The sequence below is a fragment of the Nicotiana attenuata genome, chromosome 1 (assembly GCF_001879085.1).
Source record: "Nicotiana attenuata strain UT chromosome 1, NIATTr2, whole genome shotgun sequence".
NCBI lineage: Eukaryota > Viridiplantae > Streptophyta > Magnoliopsida > Solanales > Solanaceae > Nicotiana > Nicotiana attenuata.
This window is the reverse complement of record NC_031989.1, coordinates 43,516,750-43,536,096: the sequence shown is the minus strand read 5'-3', so window position 1 is coordinate 43,536,096 and position 19,347 is coordinate 43,516,750. Positions and strand designations below refer to the sequence as shown.

General features: G+C 46.4%; 1 protein-coding gene across 1 annotated transcript; it reads left to right on the top strand.

The window, feature by feature from the left end:
• LOC109240840 (RNA-directed DNA polymerase homolog) lies at window positions 3,801-4,217 on the top strand (the record flags this gene model as incomplete). Its single annotated transcript, XM_019407526.1, has 1 exon — window positions 3,801-4,217. A coding segment is annotated over exon 1 (417 nt), but the record flags the coding sequence as incomplete, so codon positions are not given.

Below are 19,347 nucleotides of genomic sequence, written 5' to 3'. Positions count from 1 at the left end.
TTGGGCCATTCGGAGTCGGATACTCGTGGCAAAGGCGTGGTTCCTAGTTGATTATTGAGCCGGTTCGAGGTAAGTGGCTTGTCTAACCTTGTGTGGGGGAACTTTTCCCCTTAGGATTGTACTTGATATTCGAGTGCCTTGTACGTGAGGTGACGGGCGCGTACTTGAGCCGATTGATGGAAAAATCCGGTTTTTACTTAAGTTGTTGAGATTTGATTTCTTTCTTACTTGCCTTATTCTACTTGAAATTATAACTTGTGCTAGATTAGGAAGAACATGTTTAGGTTACTTGACTGCGTGATTGCTTGAGTTGTTTTGACTGTTCTACGTGAAGCATGCTAGGCTAGTTCTATCTGTGTTGTATTTCGTACTTCATTCCTTGGTATATTTCTGGCTGTGGTTGCGCATTTACATTGGGACTACGGATGTGGGATTCCGGTAGCTCCCCCCTGTTTGTTTACTTTGGGACTACAAGTTCGATTCCCGGTAGATCCCCCTGCAATTTTACTTTGGGACTGCGGGTTAGATTCCCGATAGATCCCCCCTGCATATTGATGGTTGGACTACGGGACGGTATCCCGGGAGATCCTTCGGTTTGGCACATGAGTTGGACTACGGGACAGTATCCCGAGAGATCCACTGGACAGTTGAGGAAGGGCTACAGGACGGTATCCCGGGAGACCCTCATTGTTATTCTTAGTATTGAGCTATAGTCATTCTATGTTCATTTCGTTCTTTGTGTAGTTGTTATTATTTTGTTAGCCTGTCTCATCTCACTGCTGTACTCATTATTTCTGTCAGATTTTCATACTGATAATTAATAATATATTTTACCTCAGTCGGGCCCTGACCTTCCTCATCACTACCCAACCGAGGTTAGGCTTGGCACTTACTGAGTACCGCTGTGGTGTACTCATGCCCTTACTGCGCATGTTTTTCATGTGCAGATCCAGGTACCTCTTCTCAGGCGCACTATCCTTGAGGCGAGGAGATACACGGAGACTTCGAGGTATATCTACAGCGTCCGCAGACCGAAGAGTCTTCTTCCTTATTCTAGTTGTAGAACTGTTATCCTATCATACTTTTGATGTTGATATTCTGGAGATTAGAGTACTTATGGTAATTCTATTAGCCTGTGTTTCCCGTGAGTTTCCGGGTTTTGGAATTGAGTTGTAGACTTCCGCATATCATTAGAGTTGTATAGGCCGGGCGGCCTTATATTCAGTTGTTATTTTTCATATGTTCAGTTTTAAGTGATTATTCCTCAAGTTGAATTGTTATTTCCGCACTGTTAGGCTTACCTAGTCGTAGGAACTAGGTGCCATCACGACATGTTCATGGAGGGTGAACGGGGGTCGTGACAAGTTGGTATCACAGCTCTAGGTTCATAGGAGTCACAAAACACAGGCCGGTTTATTAGAGTCTCGCTGATCGGTACGGAGACGTCTATACTTATCTACGAGAGGCTATGTAACTGTTTAGGAGAAATCTTCATTTCATTTGAATTCCTTGTCGTGCGATATTTCGAACATCAATTCTAAACTTCTGACTTCTATTCTCTCACAGATGGTGAGGACACGTGTTACTCGTGATGATCAGGCACCCGCGCCCCCTCTTGCGGCGGTCAGAGGCCGGGGCCGGGGGAGAGGTCGAGGACGCGCACGTGGTGCAGCCAGAGCACCTGCGCGAGCTGCCGCCGAGGTACCACCAGCAGATCCAGCCGGAGCCCAGGCACCTGGCACACCTACTACTGCCACTACTACTCCAGCGCTCCAGGAGACTTTGGCTCAGTTCATGAGCATGTACACCACCTTGGCTCAGGCGGGGTTGCTCCCCATTGCTGCAGCCACATCCCAGGCCGGGGGAGGAGCACAGACTCCCGCCGTCCGCACTCCTGAGCAGCGAGTGCAGGTTGAGCAGGCTCCCGAGATTATTCCGGCACCGCCTGCAGCGCCAGTTCAGCCCGAGGATGGGTCAGCTGCTTCAGAGGACGAGCAGCGGAGACTTGAGAGGTTCAAGAAGTATGATCCCCCAGTGTTCAGTGGATTAGCATCAGATGATGCCTTGGGATTTTTGGAGGAGTGTCATCGTATTCTTCGCACTATGGGCATAGTGGAGTCCAGCAGGGTTTCTTTCACTGCTTTTCAGCTTCGGGGAGCCGCCTATGATTGGTGGCGTACTTATGAGTTAGACAGTCCAGTCGAGGCTGCTTCACTGACTTGGACCCAGTTCTCGGATATGTTTATGAGAGAGTTTGTTCCCCAGAGTCTTAGGGATGCATGGCGCGCAGAGTTTGAGCATTTGCGCCAGGGTGCTATGACAGTTTCAGAGTATGCCATCCGTTATACCAGATTGGCCAGGCATGCACCGGCCTTGGTTGCTACAGTTCGGGAGAGAGTTCGCAGGTTCATTGAGGGTCTTATTCCACCCATCAGATCTAGCATGGCTCAGGAGTTGGAGATGGACATTCCTTATCAGCAGGTAGTGAGCATTGCTAGGAGGATTGAGGGTATGCTCGCCAGGGAGCAAGGGGAGAGGGAGGCCAAGAGGTCTCGAGAGTCGGGCCACTACTCTGGTGCCCGTACCCCATCAGCAGGTCGTTATGGTAGAGGTTATTCGGGTCGCCCTGTTCATTCAGCTCTTCCAGCAGCCGGCAGTGCTCCAGCTCCGCCTACACCTCAGGAGCCTTACTATGCACCTCCAGTTTCTAGCGCGCCTCCTGCGCGGGGTGCTTCCAGAGGTCAGTCCAGCAGACCTGGCCCTAGTCAGTCACAGCCACCGCGTCCTCCCATAGCTTGTTTTGAGTGTGGTGATACACGCCACATGGTTAGGGACTGCCCCAGACTTGGTAGGGGTGCATCTTCACAGACTGCTCAGCCACAGCGTGCTCCTCAGAGTTCTCAGGCCATGGTCACGGCTCCAGCTGCTACCCCACCTGCTCAGCCGGCTAGGGGCGGAGGTCGGGGAGATAGAGGTCTCCCTCGAGAGGGGGCCGGGCCAGATATTATGCTATTCCTGCTCGTACTGAGGCTGTTGCCTCTGACTCCGTCATTACAGGTATTATACTGGTTTGTCACAGAGAGGCATCGGTTCTATTCGATCCGGGCTCTACTTACTCTTATGTGTCTTCTTACTTTGCTCCTCATTTGGGTGTGCCTCGGGATTCTTTGAGTGCCCCCGTTTATGTTTCTACTCCTGTGGGAGATTCTCTTGTTGTGGACCGCGTTTATCGGTCATGTTTGGTTACTATTCGTGGTTTTGAGACCAGAGCAGACTTATTGTTACTCGGCATGGTGGATTTTGACATTATTTTGGGCATGGACTGGTTGTCGCCTCATTTTGTTATTCTTGATTGTCACGCCAAGACCGTGATGCTGGCTATGCCAGGTATTCCGCATATTTAGTGGAGTGGTACTTTAGATCACACTCCCAGTAGAGTTATCTCTTTTCTTAAAGCTCAACGTATGGTTGAGAAGGGGTGTGCCGCGTATTTAGCTTATGTGAGAGATGTTAGTGTTGATACCCCTTCTGTTGACTCAGTTCCAGTGGTACGAGATTATCCCGATGTGTTTCCAGCTGACCTTCCGGGCATGCCGCCCGATAGAGACATTGATTTTGGCATTGATCTGTTGCCGGGCACTCAGCCCATTTCCATTCCTCCGTATCGTATGGCTCCTCCTGAGTTGAAGGAGTTGAAGGATCAGTTACAGGAATTGCTTGGTAAGGGTTTTATTCGACCCAGTGTTTCGCCGTGGGGTGCTCCTATTTTGTTCGTGAAGAAGAAGGATGGTTCTATGCGTATGTGCATTGATTATCGCCAGTTGAATAAGGTTACAGTGAAGAACCGTTATCCTTTGCATCGCATTGATGATCTGTTTGACCGGCTTCAGGGCGCACAGGTATTTTCTAAGATTGACTTGCGCTCAGGTTACCATCAGTTAAAGATTCGGGAGCCAGATATCCCGAAGACTGCCTTCAGGACTCGGTATGGTCATTACGAGTTCCTTGTTATGTCATTTGGGCTGACCAATGCCCCAGCAGCTTTCATGCATCTGATGCACAGCGTGTTCAGGCCATATCTTGACTCATTCGTTATTGTTTTTATTGATGATATTCTGGTGTATTCCCGGAGTAGGGAGGATCATGAGCAGCACCTGAGGACCGTGCTTCAGACCTTGAGGGAGAAGAAGTTATATGCAAAGTTCTCAAAATGTGAGTTTTGGCCGAGTTCTGTGGCATTCTTAGGCCATGTGATTTCTAGTGAGGGTATTCGGGCGGATCCGAGGAAGATAGAGGCCGTGCAGAGTTGGCCCAGGCCGTCCTCAGCTACAGAGATTCACAGTTTCCTTGGCTTGGCGGGTTACTACCGTCGTTTCGTGGAGGGATTTTCATCGATTGCTGCCCCTATGACTAGATTAACCCAGAAGGGTGCCCCATTTCAGTGGACAGAGGAGTGTGAGGCGAGCTTTCAGAAGCCCAAGACAACTTTGACTACAGCCCCAATTTTGATGTTGCCTACCGGTTCGGTGTCTTATACTGTCTATTGTGACGCCTCGAGAGTTGGCCATGGAGCGGTGTTGATGCAAGAGGGTAGGGTGATTGCCTACGCGTCCAGACAGTTAAAGATACATGAAAAGAATTACCCTGTCCACGACCTTAAGTTAGCTGCCATTGTTCATGCCTTGAAGATCTGGCGTCATTGTTTAAATTGAGTGCCTTGCGAGATCTATACTAATCATCGGAGTTTGCAGCACTTCCTCAAGCAAAAGGATATCAATATGCGTCAGAGGAGGTGGTTAGAGCTGCTAAAGGATTATGACATCACTATCCTGTATCTCCCTGGTAAGGCCAATGTAGTGGCGGATGCCTTGAGCCGCCGGGCGGAGAGTTTGAGGAGTTTAGCATATTTACCAGCTTCAAAGAGGCCTATGGCGATGGATGTTCAGGCCATAGCCAGCCAGTTCGTGAGATTGGATCTTTCGGATCCCAGTCGGGTTCTAGCTTGTGTGGTTTCCCGGTCGTCCTTATTTGATCGTATCAGGGAGCGGCAATATGATGACCCTCATTTGCTTGTCCTTCAGGACAAGGTTCAGCGTGGAGATGCCAGAGATGTGACCATTGTAGATGATGGGGTATTGAGGATGCAGGGCCAGATTTGTGTGCCCAATGTTGATGGTCTTCGAGAGTTGATTCTAGCCGAGGCCCATAGTTCGCGGTATTCCATCCATCCGGGTGCCGCGAAGATGTATCAGGACTTGAGGCAGCACTATTGGTGGAGGCGGATGAAGAAGGATATAGTTGGTTATGTGTCTAGATGCCTCAACTGCCAGCAGGTAAAGTATGAGCACCAGCAGCCGGGTGGGTTTCTTCAGCAGATAGAGATTACGAAGTGGAAATGGGAGCGCATCACTATGGATTTTGTGTCGGGACTCCCATGGAACTTGAAGAAGTTTGATGCCATTTGGGTCATTGTGGATCGGCTGACCAAGTCCGCTCATTTCATCCCTGTGTGTACCACTTATTCATCGGAGCGGTTGGCGGAGATTTATATCCGGGAGATTGTCCGTCTGCATGGTATTCCAGTTTCTATTATTTCGGACAGAGGTACCCAGTTTACATCGCGGTTCTGGAGAGTCGTGCAGCAGGAGTTAGGTACTCGGGTGGAGTTGAGCACATCATTTCACCCCCAGACGGACGGACAGTCCGAGCGCACTATTCAAATTCTTGAGAAATTGCTCCGTACGTGTGTGATTGAGTTTGGAGGGTCTTGGAATCATTTCTTGCCATTGGCGGAGTTCGCTTACAACAACAGCTATCAGTCGAGCATTCAGATGGCACCGTATGAGGCCTTATATGGTAGGAGGTGTAGATCCCCGGTGGGTTGGTTTGAGCCGGGTGAGGCCAGGCTATTGGGCACAGAGTTGGTTCAGGATGCATTGGAGAAGGTTAAGACGATTCAGGATAGACTCTGTACAGCCTAGTCCAGACAGAAGAGTTACGTGGACAGGAAGGTTCGTGATGTTTCATATATGGTTGGTGAGCGGGTTTTGCTTCGGGTCTCGCCTATGAAAGGCGTCATGAGTTTTGGGAAGAAAGGAAAGTTGAGTCTGAGGTTTATGGCCCTCTTGAGATCTTGCGGCGAGTTGGGGAGGTTGCCTATGAGCTTGCCTTGCCTCCCAGTTTGGCCGGAGTTCATCTGGTATTTCATGTTTCGATGCTCCGGAGGTATCACGGTGATCTGTCTCACGTGTTTGATTTCAGTTCAGTCCAGTTGCACAAGGATCTATCCTATGTTGAGGAGCCAGTGGCTATATTGGACAGACTGATCAGAAAGTTGAGGTCAAAGAACATTGCTTCAGTGAAGGTTCAGTGGCGGGGTCAGCCGGCCAAGGAGGCGACTTGGGAGACCGAGCGGGATATGCGCAGCCAGTACCCTCACGTTTTCTCTACTTCAGGTATGTTCTCTATGCTCTTTCGAGGACGAACGAATGTTTAAGTGTAGGAGGATGTGACGACCCGGCCGGTCGTCTTGAGAATTAACGCCCCGATCCCCCATTAACTGCTTCCCCTAAGCTCATTTATGCTATTTTGGCTTGCCGGGTCGTTCGGTGTTAGGATTCGGAGTGTTTTGGGACACTTACTCCCTAAATGAGAGCTTAAGTGTGGAAAAGTGGTCCGTAGTCGGAACAGTGTGAAGACGACCTTGGAATGGAAATTCGAAGGTCCCGTTAGCTCCGTTAGGTGATTTCGGGGTTGGGAGCGTGTTCACAATGTATTTTGGAAGTCCGTAGCTCATTTAGGCTTGAAATGCCGAAGTTTGAATTTTTGAAGTTTCCGGTCGGATAGTGAGTTTTTGATCCGAGGGTCGGATTGGAATTTCGGAAGTTGCAGTAGCTCCGTCATGTCATTTGGGATGTGTGTGCAAAATTTCAGGTCATTCGGATGTGTTTTGGTTAAGTTTTTGATCGAAAGCGTATTTGGAAGAAATTTGAAGTTCTTAGGCTTGAATCATTGATTAAATCGGGTTTCCGGTGTTGTATTAGGTGTTTTAAGGATTGGTCCAAGTTCGAATAAGGTATTGGGTAGAATTGGTGCTTTTGGTTGAGGTCCCGGGGACCTCGGGATGATTTCGGGTGGTTGATGGAAAATTTTGAAGTTGAATGAATTGCTGAAGGTTCTGTCATCTGGTATTTCCGCTTCTGCGGCTTGGGAACCGCAGAAGCGGCTAGACTACCGCGGGAGCGAAATTTCGAGTGTTCCTTCAGTTTTCGCAGGTGCGGAAGTTTAACCGCAGAAGCGGTTACGCACCTGCAAGATAGTAGTCGCAGATGCTGTCCTTGGGATTTTGATTGAAACCGCAGAAGCGGTAAGGAATCCGCATAAGTGGCAACCGCAGGTGCGGTTTAAGACCGCAGAAGCGGAACTCTTGGCTTTAATGAAAACCGCAAAAGCGGTAAATTGGCCGCAGAAGCGGGACCACAGAAGCGATCCCTTGTCCGCAGAAGCGGTAACCCCTGGGCAGAAATAGAAATTTCGAGGGTTTGAGTTCATAAGTTACAAAAATCAATTGAGAGCTCGAGAGACGGCGATTTTGATTGGGTTTTGAAGAGAAGATCATTGGGTAACGTTTTCTTAACCCTATTTAGTTGTATTCCATCAATATCTAGTTAAATCCATCATTAGAATTCGAATTTAGGATCAAAAATTGGATAGTTTGGGGAAAACTTCTTAGACCTAACTTTTTGATTTTGAGTGGGCATTTCACCTCCGATTTGGGAGATATTTATATGGTTAGACTCGTGAGAGTACGAGGGTTCTGAAAATGTGAGAATTATTCGATTCCGAGACGTTGGCCTGAGGGGAGTTTTGGTCATTTTACCTATTTTCGCGCCCTAGCTTTAAATTTAATAGTGGAATCATTTGTTTGAAATATTACTTACGATATGTAATTGAATTGAACAGATTTGGGCCATTCGGAGTCGGATACTCGTGGCAAAGGCGTGGTTCCTAGTTGATTATTGAGCCGGTTCGAGGTAAGTGGCTTGTCTAACCTTGCGTGGGGGAACTTTTCCCCTTAGGATTGTACTTTATATTTGAGTGCCTTGTACGTGAGGTGACGGGCGCGTACTTGAGCCGATTGATGGAAAAATCCGGTTTTTACTTAAGTTGTTGAGATTTGGTTTCTTTCTTACTTGCCTTATTCTACTTGAAATTATAACTTGTGCTAGATTAGGAAGAACATCTTTAGTTGACTTGACAGCCTGATTGCTTGAGTTGTTTTGACTGCTCTACGTGAAGCATGCTAGGCTAGTTCTATCTGTGTTGTATTTCGTACTTCATTCCTTGGTATATTTCTGGATGTGGTTGCGCATTTACATTGGGACTATGGATGTGGGATTCCGGTAGCCCCCCGCTGTTTGTTTACTTTGGGACTACGGGTTCGATTCCCGGTAGATCCCCCTTCACTTTTACTTTGGGACTACGGGTTAGATTCCCGATAGATCCCCCCTGCATATTGATGGTTGGACTACGGGACGGTATCCCGGGAGATCCTTCGGCTTGGCACATGAGTTGGACTACGGGACGGTATCTCGGGAGATCCACTGGATAGTTGAGGAAGGGCTACAGGACGGTATCCTGGGAGACCCTCATTGTTATTCTTGGTATTGAGCTGTAGTCATTCTGTGTTCATTTCGTTCTTTGTGTAGTTGTTATTATTTCGTTAGCCTGTCTCATCTCATTACTGTACTCATTACTTCTGTCAGATTTTCATACTGTTAATTAATATTATATTTTACCTCAGTAGGGCCTTGATCTTCCTCGTCACTACCCAACCGAGGTTAGGCTTGACACTTACTAAGTACCGTTGTGGTGTACTAATGCCCTTCCTGCGCATGTTTTTCATGTGCAGATCTAGGTACCTCTTCTCAGGCGCACTATTCTTGAGGCGAGGAGATACACGGAGACTTCGAGGTATATCTGCAGCGTCCGCAGACCGAAGAGTCTTCTTCCTTATTCTAGTTATAGAGCTGTTATCCTATCATACTTTTGATGTAGATATTCTGGAGATTAGAGTACTTATGGTAATTCTATTAGCCTGTATTTCCCGTGAGTTTTCGGGTTTTGGGATTGGGTTGTAGACTTCCGCATATCATTAGAGTTGTATAGGCCGGGCGGCCTTATATTCAGTTGTTATTTTTCATATGTTTAGTTTTAAGTGATTATTCCTCAAGTTGAATTGTTATTTCCGCACTGTTAGGCTTACCTAGTTCTAGGAACTAGATGCCATCACGACATGTTCATGGAGGGTGAACGGGGGTCGTGATAGTGATCTTAATCATCCCTAATTCCAACCTGTTCTTCTCATAGTGATCTCTACCTAAGGCGTTTGTGAAGATGTCAGCAATTTGCTTGCCAGTAGCACAAAACTCCATAGTGATAAAGCCTTTCCCACAGTTGTCCTCAAATAATGGTGTCTAACATCTATGTGCTTAGTTCTCTTATGATGAACCGGATTCTTAGTCATACTAATAGCACTAGTGTTATCATAGAAAATAGGGATGCAACCAACTTTAATACCAAAATCCATCAACTGCTACTTGATCCACAACAATTGAGAACAATCATGAAGCAGCAACAACATACTTAGCTTCAGCAGTAGATAAGGCCACTAAATTTTGCCTTTTAGTAGCCCATGACACAAGCATGAACCAAGGAAGTGTGCCATACCTGAGGTGCTCTTCCTATCCACAAGGAAACCTGCACAATCAGCGTCAGCATATCCCACAAGGTTAAAATTACTACCTTTTGGATACCAAAGGAAAAGGTCAGTGGTGCCTTTTAAGTATCTCAAAATTCTCTTGACAGCAGTCAAGTGGGACTTCCTTGGATTTGCTTTAAATCGAGCACAAAGACCTATACCGAAAACAATGTCAGGTCTGCTAGTAGTAAGATAGAAAGGAGAACCAATCATTCCTCTATACAATTCTGATCAACAGATGAACCAGGTTCATCTATATCCAATTTCGTGGATGTTGCAATAGGAATGTTCGAGAGGATACAGGGCATTTAGGAAACTTTTCCCTTTCTTCTTTCCTTATTGTGCGGCCTTATTTCAGCTTGTAACCTATGACTTTGACTCTTCCTGTTCGCTCATACGTTATGTTGTGTTCTCAGTATTCGCTATGTGCCGATGATCTGTGATGCTGAAGATAGATTACGATGGGTTGTGGACGCTTGATCATCATCGCGATATGTTGTCTAGCCTCTGAAGTAGATGTAGAGTTAAATCTTCTAGTCGTCCATTTGTGGTGCGAGGCGGGTTTATATGTTTGGTTGGTAAGCGCAGATTTGGAAAGATTGGTTGGTGGTTTGGCTATTGTGATTAAGGTAAATTCATGGCAAAGTGTCGATTTGAGTATAACCGATGGGCCATCTTCTACATGATGAGGTTGGATCGTGTGTCTTGTATGAGGTTTCCATTCGGAGGAGTGTGTATGTTATCATTTCAGAGAATTTGGGGAGGTTGTTCAAATTATGCAATGACGGGTAAGAGCTTGTCAGAGTCTTCGGGGTGTTCTATGATCAGCATTTCATGAGTTTTGAAGTATTCAACTAAATAGTCGTGTAGTATTGGGCATTATGCGAAGATATGGTACTTTGGGTTGTTGATGAGGTGTTATGTGGCTTCGAGCTAATTGGTGGAGACTGCTAATGACGATCGAATTGTAGGCTCATGTGCCGTATCAGTTTCGGGACCGAGATCTTTCGTGGTTATTTCTTTGAATGGGCATATGTTAGTGAAGTACGAGTTGCTCAACCAGTATTAGCTACGTATTGAAGATCAGAATAAGATGAATGGATTTAAGGACTTTTGAATTTGTCTACGGAGGAGTGAATGGTAATTGGATCCGCGGTATTTCCTTGTCAATGAGGGTCTACATGTCAATATTGGAGTGATGCGAGAAATGGCTTCGGATTCCCAGGAGGTTTCCTCAGGGCGGGCATATCGGACTGAGTTACTTTCGGCTTAGCAGCCTGCGTAACTCGGTTGAGTTAGAGGTGATCGGTTATTATTCTTCGATTATGTGTTAATAAGTTCCGAAAAATTTATCATGGTTACGACCACGATCGGAGTTGATGTTTTCTACAGGTATAGAGGCTATATTGCGTGTGGTGGCGTTTTCCTGGATTAGGGTTAAATAAAAGATTCTCAATTGATGAGGTGTTCAATTTGCTTATGGTTCAAAGTTGGCTATGAGATTTTCGTAGTGTTGTGAGTAGCATGTTAGAGGTGATGCGCCGTGTGGGGTTGAAACTTGCAGGTATAAGGTTGCATATACTTTCGGAGGGAAGGATATGAGTTCTTGGTCGCACAGACGATTTCTGGTGATTTAGGTTCTGCTGGCACTATGTGTTCCTATCGGAGTAGAGATTGCCGGTTGGCAGGTACCATGTGTTTTGACTTATGGATGTTTTCCGTGAGATGATGGAGTATGAGTTGCGTGTCAGCTATTGAGTAGCGGTGTTGAGATTGGGTATGAAAATTCTGGTATTCGTGGGGCTCAGAGATTGAATGTTCTTGTTGACAGACTATTCCTCGATTACGAGTTGAGAAGAAATGTAGAGGATTGGATGGTTGACGATAGGTGTTAATGGAAAGTTGCTATCGACTTTTGGAGGGTTTATTACATGTTTGAGGAAGATCGAAATTTGGTTTGGGGATTATTTTGAGCCTAATGAGAATTTGTTTGTTATTGCACAGTTGTTACCACGAGTTTATCATCATGCGGAATGGATGTTATTCGTGCCATGGTTTGTGTTATATATATATTTCTCTCTCATACTATGACGGGTTATGAGTGATACATGATTCTTCACACACGTATTGTGATTCAGTTTAGGCCTCATGGCATTATGGCGGAGTAGACTTTGTGATGTGGATTTGCTTATTGCACCGTAGTTGTGCTTGTCTTTCTCAGTATTGTTTGTTCCCAATAATTTTTCCCACAGTTGTCACGACCCCAGTTCGCCCTCCGTGAACTATCGTGACGGCACCTAGTCTCTACCACTAGGTAAGCCTAACAAATGCGGAAAGAAAATAATTAAAAACCGAGATAAACAAAATGAAACAGTGTTTAAGATGCTGCTCGGCATATACCAATACAAGATCTCAAAAACTGAACAATTCCCAAAACCCGGAATCCCATGAATCACAAGGTAAGAGATACATAAAAGCTCTAACTCCAGAAATGTCTATCAATAAGGAAAATACAAAAGGGCTAAACTAGTATAGAGAATAGAAAGGGACTCCTCGATCTGTGGACGTGGCAGATATACCTCGAAGTCTCTACAAAAGCGCCTCACCTCAAGGGTGATAAGACTGAGTGAGAGTACCTGGATCTGCACATGAAAAACATGCTCAAAAAGGGCATGAGTACACCATAGCAGTACTCATAAAGTGCCAAGCCTAACCTCGGTCGGGTAGTGACGAGGAAAGTCAGGGCCCTACTGAGGTTAATTGAAATACAATATATAATAAGACAGTATAGTTAAGTGCAACAGTAAGGAGTAACACAGGATAGAAAGAACAACAACAGCTATAATAGAGACAAAACAATCACGGAAAGGAATACAACTCACATAGAGATAACAACCGGGGATCTCCCAGGATACCGTCCTGTAGTCCCCAAATATAAATATCTAGTGGATCTCCCGGGTGCAGTCTCGTAGTCCAACTCTAATGCGCGGGGATCTACCAGAATCCCGATCCGTAGTCCCAAATGTAAATATCCAGTACTGGGGGAATCTACCGGGTGCAGTCCCGTAGTTCCAAAATAAAAGTGCAGGGTCATCTCCCGGTATAAAATTCCGTAGTCCCAAAGTAAACATACAGGGGGATCTCTCGGCATACCGTCTCATAGTCCTAAAGTAAACACACAACAGCAACACGAAGAATACTCAATTCAATTCAAATTCCCATACCAAAGTAAAATAGGTATTTCCCCTGCCATGCTGCACATAATCCACATAAGGCAATTTTAGCAAGTAAAGCAATTTAAGTCAGTTAAACATGCTTCCCTAGGCTAATAGCAGGCTTAAATTACACGCAGTATGAACAGGGAAAAAGGAAATCACATTTATAGCTGCTTAAGGAAAACGGATTTTAACAGTTAGCACAAGTACGCACTCGTCACCTCACGTACAAGGCATTTCATATATCAACCATACCAAATCCTAAGGGGAGTTTCCCCCACACAAGGTTAGGCAAACCACTTACCTCGAACCGACTCAAAAATCAACCCGAAACCACGTTCTTCCCCCGAGAACTCGACTCCAAATGGCCCGAATCTATTCTAATAAATTGCATAATGTAAATAACACTTCAAGTAACTAATTCAACTAATTATTTCTAAGCTAATACGCGAAATTGGGAACAATGACCAAAACACCCTCCGAGCCCACGTCTCGGAATCAGGTAAAATTTACATTTTCAGAATCCTCATACTCTCACGAGTCTAACCATATCAAAATTATCCAAATCCAATGTCAAATTCCCAATCAAAACTCGAAATTTAGGTCTAAGGACTTTCTCTAACTTTTTCCCTAATTTTCATCCAAAATCCGAAATTAAATGACAAAACTAAGATTAGATTAGAGGAATACAACTAGAAAAGGGTTTAGGAATCGTTACCCACTGATTTCCTCTTCAAAAATCTCCCAAAATCTCCCTCTCCCGAGCTCCTAATCAATTTTTCTAACTTTTGAAACTAAACCCTCGTTCTGCCCCTTTTCTGACCAGTGAAACCGCATCTACGGCGCTGGGACAGCACCTGCGGTCTCGCTCCTACGAAGACCTGGTCGCATTTGCGACATCTTATTAAACGGGGCTTTTCGCACCTGCGACTGCCTTTCCGCAGATGCGGTGCCGCTTCTACGGTGCCCTTGACTGCATCTGCCGTCAACTCCCTTTTCACCTCAAACCGCATCTGCGGTACTTCAACCGCTTATGCGGGCTCGCACCTGTGGTCCCCAAGCCGCAGGTGTGGTTATGATAGCAGACTAGCAGCTACAACTGTAAACTCTCAACTCCAAACTTCCCGTTAACCATCCGAAATCATTGCGAGGCCCCCGGGACCTCAACCAAAAGCACAAACAAGTCATATACCACTATCCAAACTTATACCAATCTTCAAAACACCTCAAACAACATCGAAACACCAAATCATACTCGAATTCAAGCCTAAGAATTTCAAAAACTTCTAAATTACGCTTTCGATCAAAAAGTCTATCAAACCTCGTCCGAATGACCTGAAATTTTGCAAACACGTCACATTCAACACTACGGAGCTACTCCAACATCCGAAATTCCATTCCGACCACGATATCAAAATCTCACTATCGAATCGGAAACTTCAAAAACTCAACTTTCGGCATTTCAAGCCGAATTAAGCTACGGACCTCCAAAACACAATCCGAACATGCTCCTATACCCAAAATCACCTAACGGAGATAACGAAAGCAACAAAATTCCATTCTGAGGCCGTCTTCACATTGTTCCGACTACGGTCCAACTTCTAAAACTTAAACTCTCATTTAGGGACTAAGTGTCCCAAAACTCTCCGAATTTCCAAACAAATCTTTCCGGCAACTCACAATAGCTGAAACAAACACGGGGAATGCAGTTAATAGGGGATCGGGGCGTAAATTCTTAAAAGGACCGGCCGGGTCGTTACATCCTCCCATATTTAAACATTCCTTCATCCTCGAACGAGCGTCGAAACATACCTGAAGTAGTGAAAAGATGAGGGTAATGGCTGCGCATATCCTGCTCGGTCTCCCAAGTCGCCTCCTCGACTGGCTGACCCCGCCACTAAACCTTCACTGATGCAATGTTCTTTGACCTCAGCTTTCGAATCTGCCTATCCAATATCGCCACTGGCTCCTCAACATAAGATAGATCCTTGTCCAACTGAACTAAACTAAAATCCAACACGTGCGACGGATCACCATGATACCTCCGGAGCATCGAAGCATGAAATACCGGATGGACTCCTGCCAAGCTGGGAGGTAAGGCAAGCTCATAAGCAACCTCCCCAACATGCCTCAATATCTCAAAAGGGCCAATAAACCTCGGACTCAACTTCCCTTTCCTCCCAATCTCATAACACCCTTCATAGGCGAAACCCGAAACAGGACCCGCTCTCCAACCATGTAGGAAACATCACGAACCTTCCGGTCCGCGTAACTCTTCTGTCTGGACTGGGCTGTGCGAAGTCTATCCTGAATCACCTTGACTTTTTCCAAAGCATCCTGTACCAAGTCTGTGCCCAATAATCTAGCCTCACCAGGCTCGAACCAACCCACCGGAGATCTACACCGCCTACCATATAAGGCCTCATACGATGCCATCTGAATGCTGGACTGATAACTGTTGTTGTAAGCAAACTCCTCCTGTGGCAATAACTGATCCCAAGACCCTCCAAACTCAATCACACATGCATGGAGCATATCCTCAAGAATATGAATAGTGCGCTCGAACTGTCCGTCCGCCTGAGGGTGAAATGTTGTACTCAACTCCACCCGAGTACCCAACTCATACTGTACGGCCCTCCAGAACTGTGATGTGAACTGAGTACCTCTATTTGAAATGATGGAAACCGAAATACCATGCAGGCGGATAATCTCCCAGATATAAATCTCTGCCAATCGCTCCAAAGAATAGGTAGTACTCACATGAATGAAATGCGCGGACTTGGTCAGCTGATCCACAATCACCCAAATGGCATCAAACTTCCTCGAAGTCCATGGGAGCCCAACTACGAAGTCCATGGTGATCCTCTCCCACTTCCACTCCGAAATCTCTATCTGCTGAAGCAATCACCCGGTCTCTGGTGCTCATACTTCACCTGCTGTCAATTAAGGCACCGAGCTACAAACCCAACTATATCTTTCTTCATCCGCCTCCACCAATAGTGCTGTCTCAAATCCTGGTACGTCTTCGCGGCACCCGGATTAATGGAATGCTGCAAACTATGGGCCTCCTTTAGAATCAACTCTCGAAGCCCATCAACATTGGGTACACAAACTCGACCCTGCATCCTCAATACCCCATCATCACCAATAGCCACATCTCTGGCATCGCCGTGGAAAACCTTGTCCTTGAGGACAAGCAAATGAGGGTCATCAAACTGACACTCCCAGATATGATCAAACAAGTAAGACCGAGAGACCACGCAAGCTAGAACCCGACTAGGCTCCGAAAGATCCAATCTCACAAACAGGATGGCTAAGGCCTGACCATCCATCGCCATGGGCCTCTCTGCTGCTGGTAAATAAGCTAAACTCCCCAAACTCTCTGCCCTGTGGCTTAAAGCATCGGCCACCACATTGGCCTTGCCCGGGTGATAGAAAATAGTGATATCATAGTCCTTCAGCAGCTCTAACCACCACCTCTAACGCAAATTAAGGTCCTTATGCTTGAACAGATGCTGCAAACTCCGGTGATCAGTATAAATCTCACAAGGCACACCGTACAAATAATGACGCCAGATCTTTAAGGCGTGAACAATAGCAGCTAACTCGAGATCATGGACAGGATAATTCTTCTCATGTACCTTCAACTGTCTGGACGCGTAGGCAATCACCCTACCGTCCTGCATCAATACCACTCCAACGCCAATCCTCGAGGCATCACAATAGATAGTATAAGACCCCGAACCTGCAGGCAATATCAAAACTGGGGTTGTAGTTAGAGTTGTCTTTTGCTTTTTAAAGCTCTCCTCACACTCTTGCGTCCACTGGAACGAAGCACCCTTCTAGGTTAGCCTAATCGTAGGTGTTGCAATAGATGAAAATCCCAGAACAAATTGATGGTAATAACCCGCCAAGCCCAGAAAACTGCGGATCTCTGTAGCTGAGGATGTCTGGGCCAACTCTGTACTGCTTCCACTTTCTTCGGATCCACCTGAATACCCTCACTCGAAACCACGTAACCCAATAATGCCACGGAATCCAACCAAAACTCACATTTCGAAAACTCACATTTCAAAGTCTGGAGCACTGTCCTCAGGTGCTACTCATGATCTTCCCGACTCCGGGAATATACCAGAATGTCGTCAATAAATACAATGACGAATGAATCAAGATATGGACGAAATACACTATGCATCAAATGCATGAAGGCTGCTGGGGCATTGGTCAGCCCAAATGACATAACAAGGAACTCGTAATGACCATATCGAGTCCTAAAGGCAGTCTTCGGGATATCTTGCTCCCGAATCTTCAACTGATGATAGCCTGAACGCAAGTCAATCTTAGAAAACACACAAGCACCCTGTAATTGATCAAACAGGTCATCAATACGAGGCAGGGGATAACGGTTCTTCACTGTAACCTTGTTCAACTGGAAATAATCAATACACATACGCATAGAACCGTCCTTCTTCTTCTTCACAAATAAGACAGGAGCACCCCAAGGTGATACACTGGGCCGAATGAAACTCTTATCAAGCAATTCCTGTAACTGCTCCTTCAACTCCTTCAACTCAAGAGGGGCCATACGGTACGGAGGAATAGAAATGGGCTGAGTGCGCGAAAACAGATCAATGCCAAAATCAATATCTCTATCGGGTGGCATGCCCGGAAGGTCAGCTGGAAACACATCAGAGAAATCCCGTACTACCGGGACTGAATCAACTGTAGGGGTACCAATACCTGACATCTCTCACATAAGCTAGATACACGTCATACCCGTTTTCAACCATACGCTGAGCCTTAAGGAATGAAATAACTCTACTGAAAGTATGATCTAAGGTACCCCTCCACTCTACTCGCGGTACACCTGGCATAGCCAGCGTCATGGTTTTCGCGTGACAATAAAGAATAGCATAATGGGGCGACAACCAGTCCATGCCCAGAATAACATCAAAGTCTACCATTCTGAGCAGTAACAAATTAGCGCTAGTCTCAAAACCACTAAGAGCAATCAAACACGACCGATAAATGCGGTCCACAACAAGAGAATCTCCAACAGGAGTAGAAACATAAACAAGAGAACTCAAAGAATCCCGAGATACGCCCAAATACGGAGCAAAATAAGAGGAAACATAAGAATAAGTGGAGCCTGGATCGAATAGAACTGATGCATCTCTATGACAGACCAGGATAGTACCTGTGATGACAGAATCGAGGGCGACAGCCTCGGTACGGGTAGGAAGGGCATAGTATCTGGCCTGGCCTCCCCCTCGAGGGAGACCTCTACCTCTCCGACCTCCATCTCTAGCTGGCTGAGCAGGTGGGGTAGCAACTGGTGCTGTGATCATAGCCTGAGAACTCTGCGGGGTATGCTGTGGCTGAGAAGTCTTTGCAGGTGCACCCCTCCTAAGTCTGGGGCAATCCCTTACCATATGGCGTGTGTCACCGCACTCAAAACAAGCTCTGGGAGGACGTGGCGGTTGTGACTGGCTCGGGCCAGGTCTGTTAGACTGACCACTGGAAGCACCCGGTGCAGGAGGCGCACTAGATACTGGTGGCACATAATAAGGCTCCTAAGGTCTGGGAGGAGCTAGAATACCACTGGCTGCTGGAAGAGCCGAATGAACAGGGCGACTCATATAACCCCTGCCATGACGACCTGCAGCTGGGGCACGGGCACTAGAATAATTGCCTGACTCTCGAGACCTCTTGGCCTCCCTCTCCTCTCTATCCCTAGCATGCATACCCTCAATCCTCCTAGCAATGCTCACCACCTACTGATAAGAAATATCAATCTCTAACTCATGAGCAATGCTAGACCTGATGCTTGGAATAAGCCCCTCAACAAAACGGAGAACCTTCTCGCGAACAGTAGAAACCAAGGCTGGTGCATGCCTAGCCAAGTCGGTGAAACGGATGGCATACTCCGAGACTGTCATAGTACCCTGGCGCAAATCCTCAAAATTTACGCGCCAAGCGTGCCTGAGACTAGGGGGAACATACTTTCTCGTGAACATATCTGAAAACAGAGCCCAAGTTAGGGAAGCTGCCTCATCCAGACTGTCTAACTCATAAGCACGCCACCACTGATAGGCGACACCCCGAAGCTGGAAGGTAGTGAAGGAAACACCGCTCGATCATGATATACCCATGGTACAAAGGATACGGTAGCACTCTTCTAGAAATCCAAGAGCATCATATGAGGCTAGTCCGCTGAATGTAGGAGGCTGATACTTCTTGAACCTCTCAAGCCTGTTCTACTCCTCCTCTGAAGCTACTGCCCTCTCCTTGGGCTGAGCTGGGGCTACCGGCAGTACAGGAATAATCTCTGGGACCTGATCAACATGCACTCGCTACTCAGGAGTGCGGGCG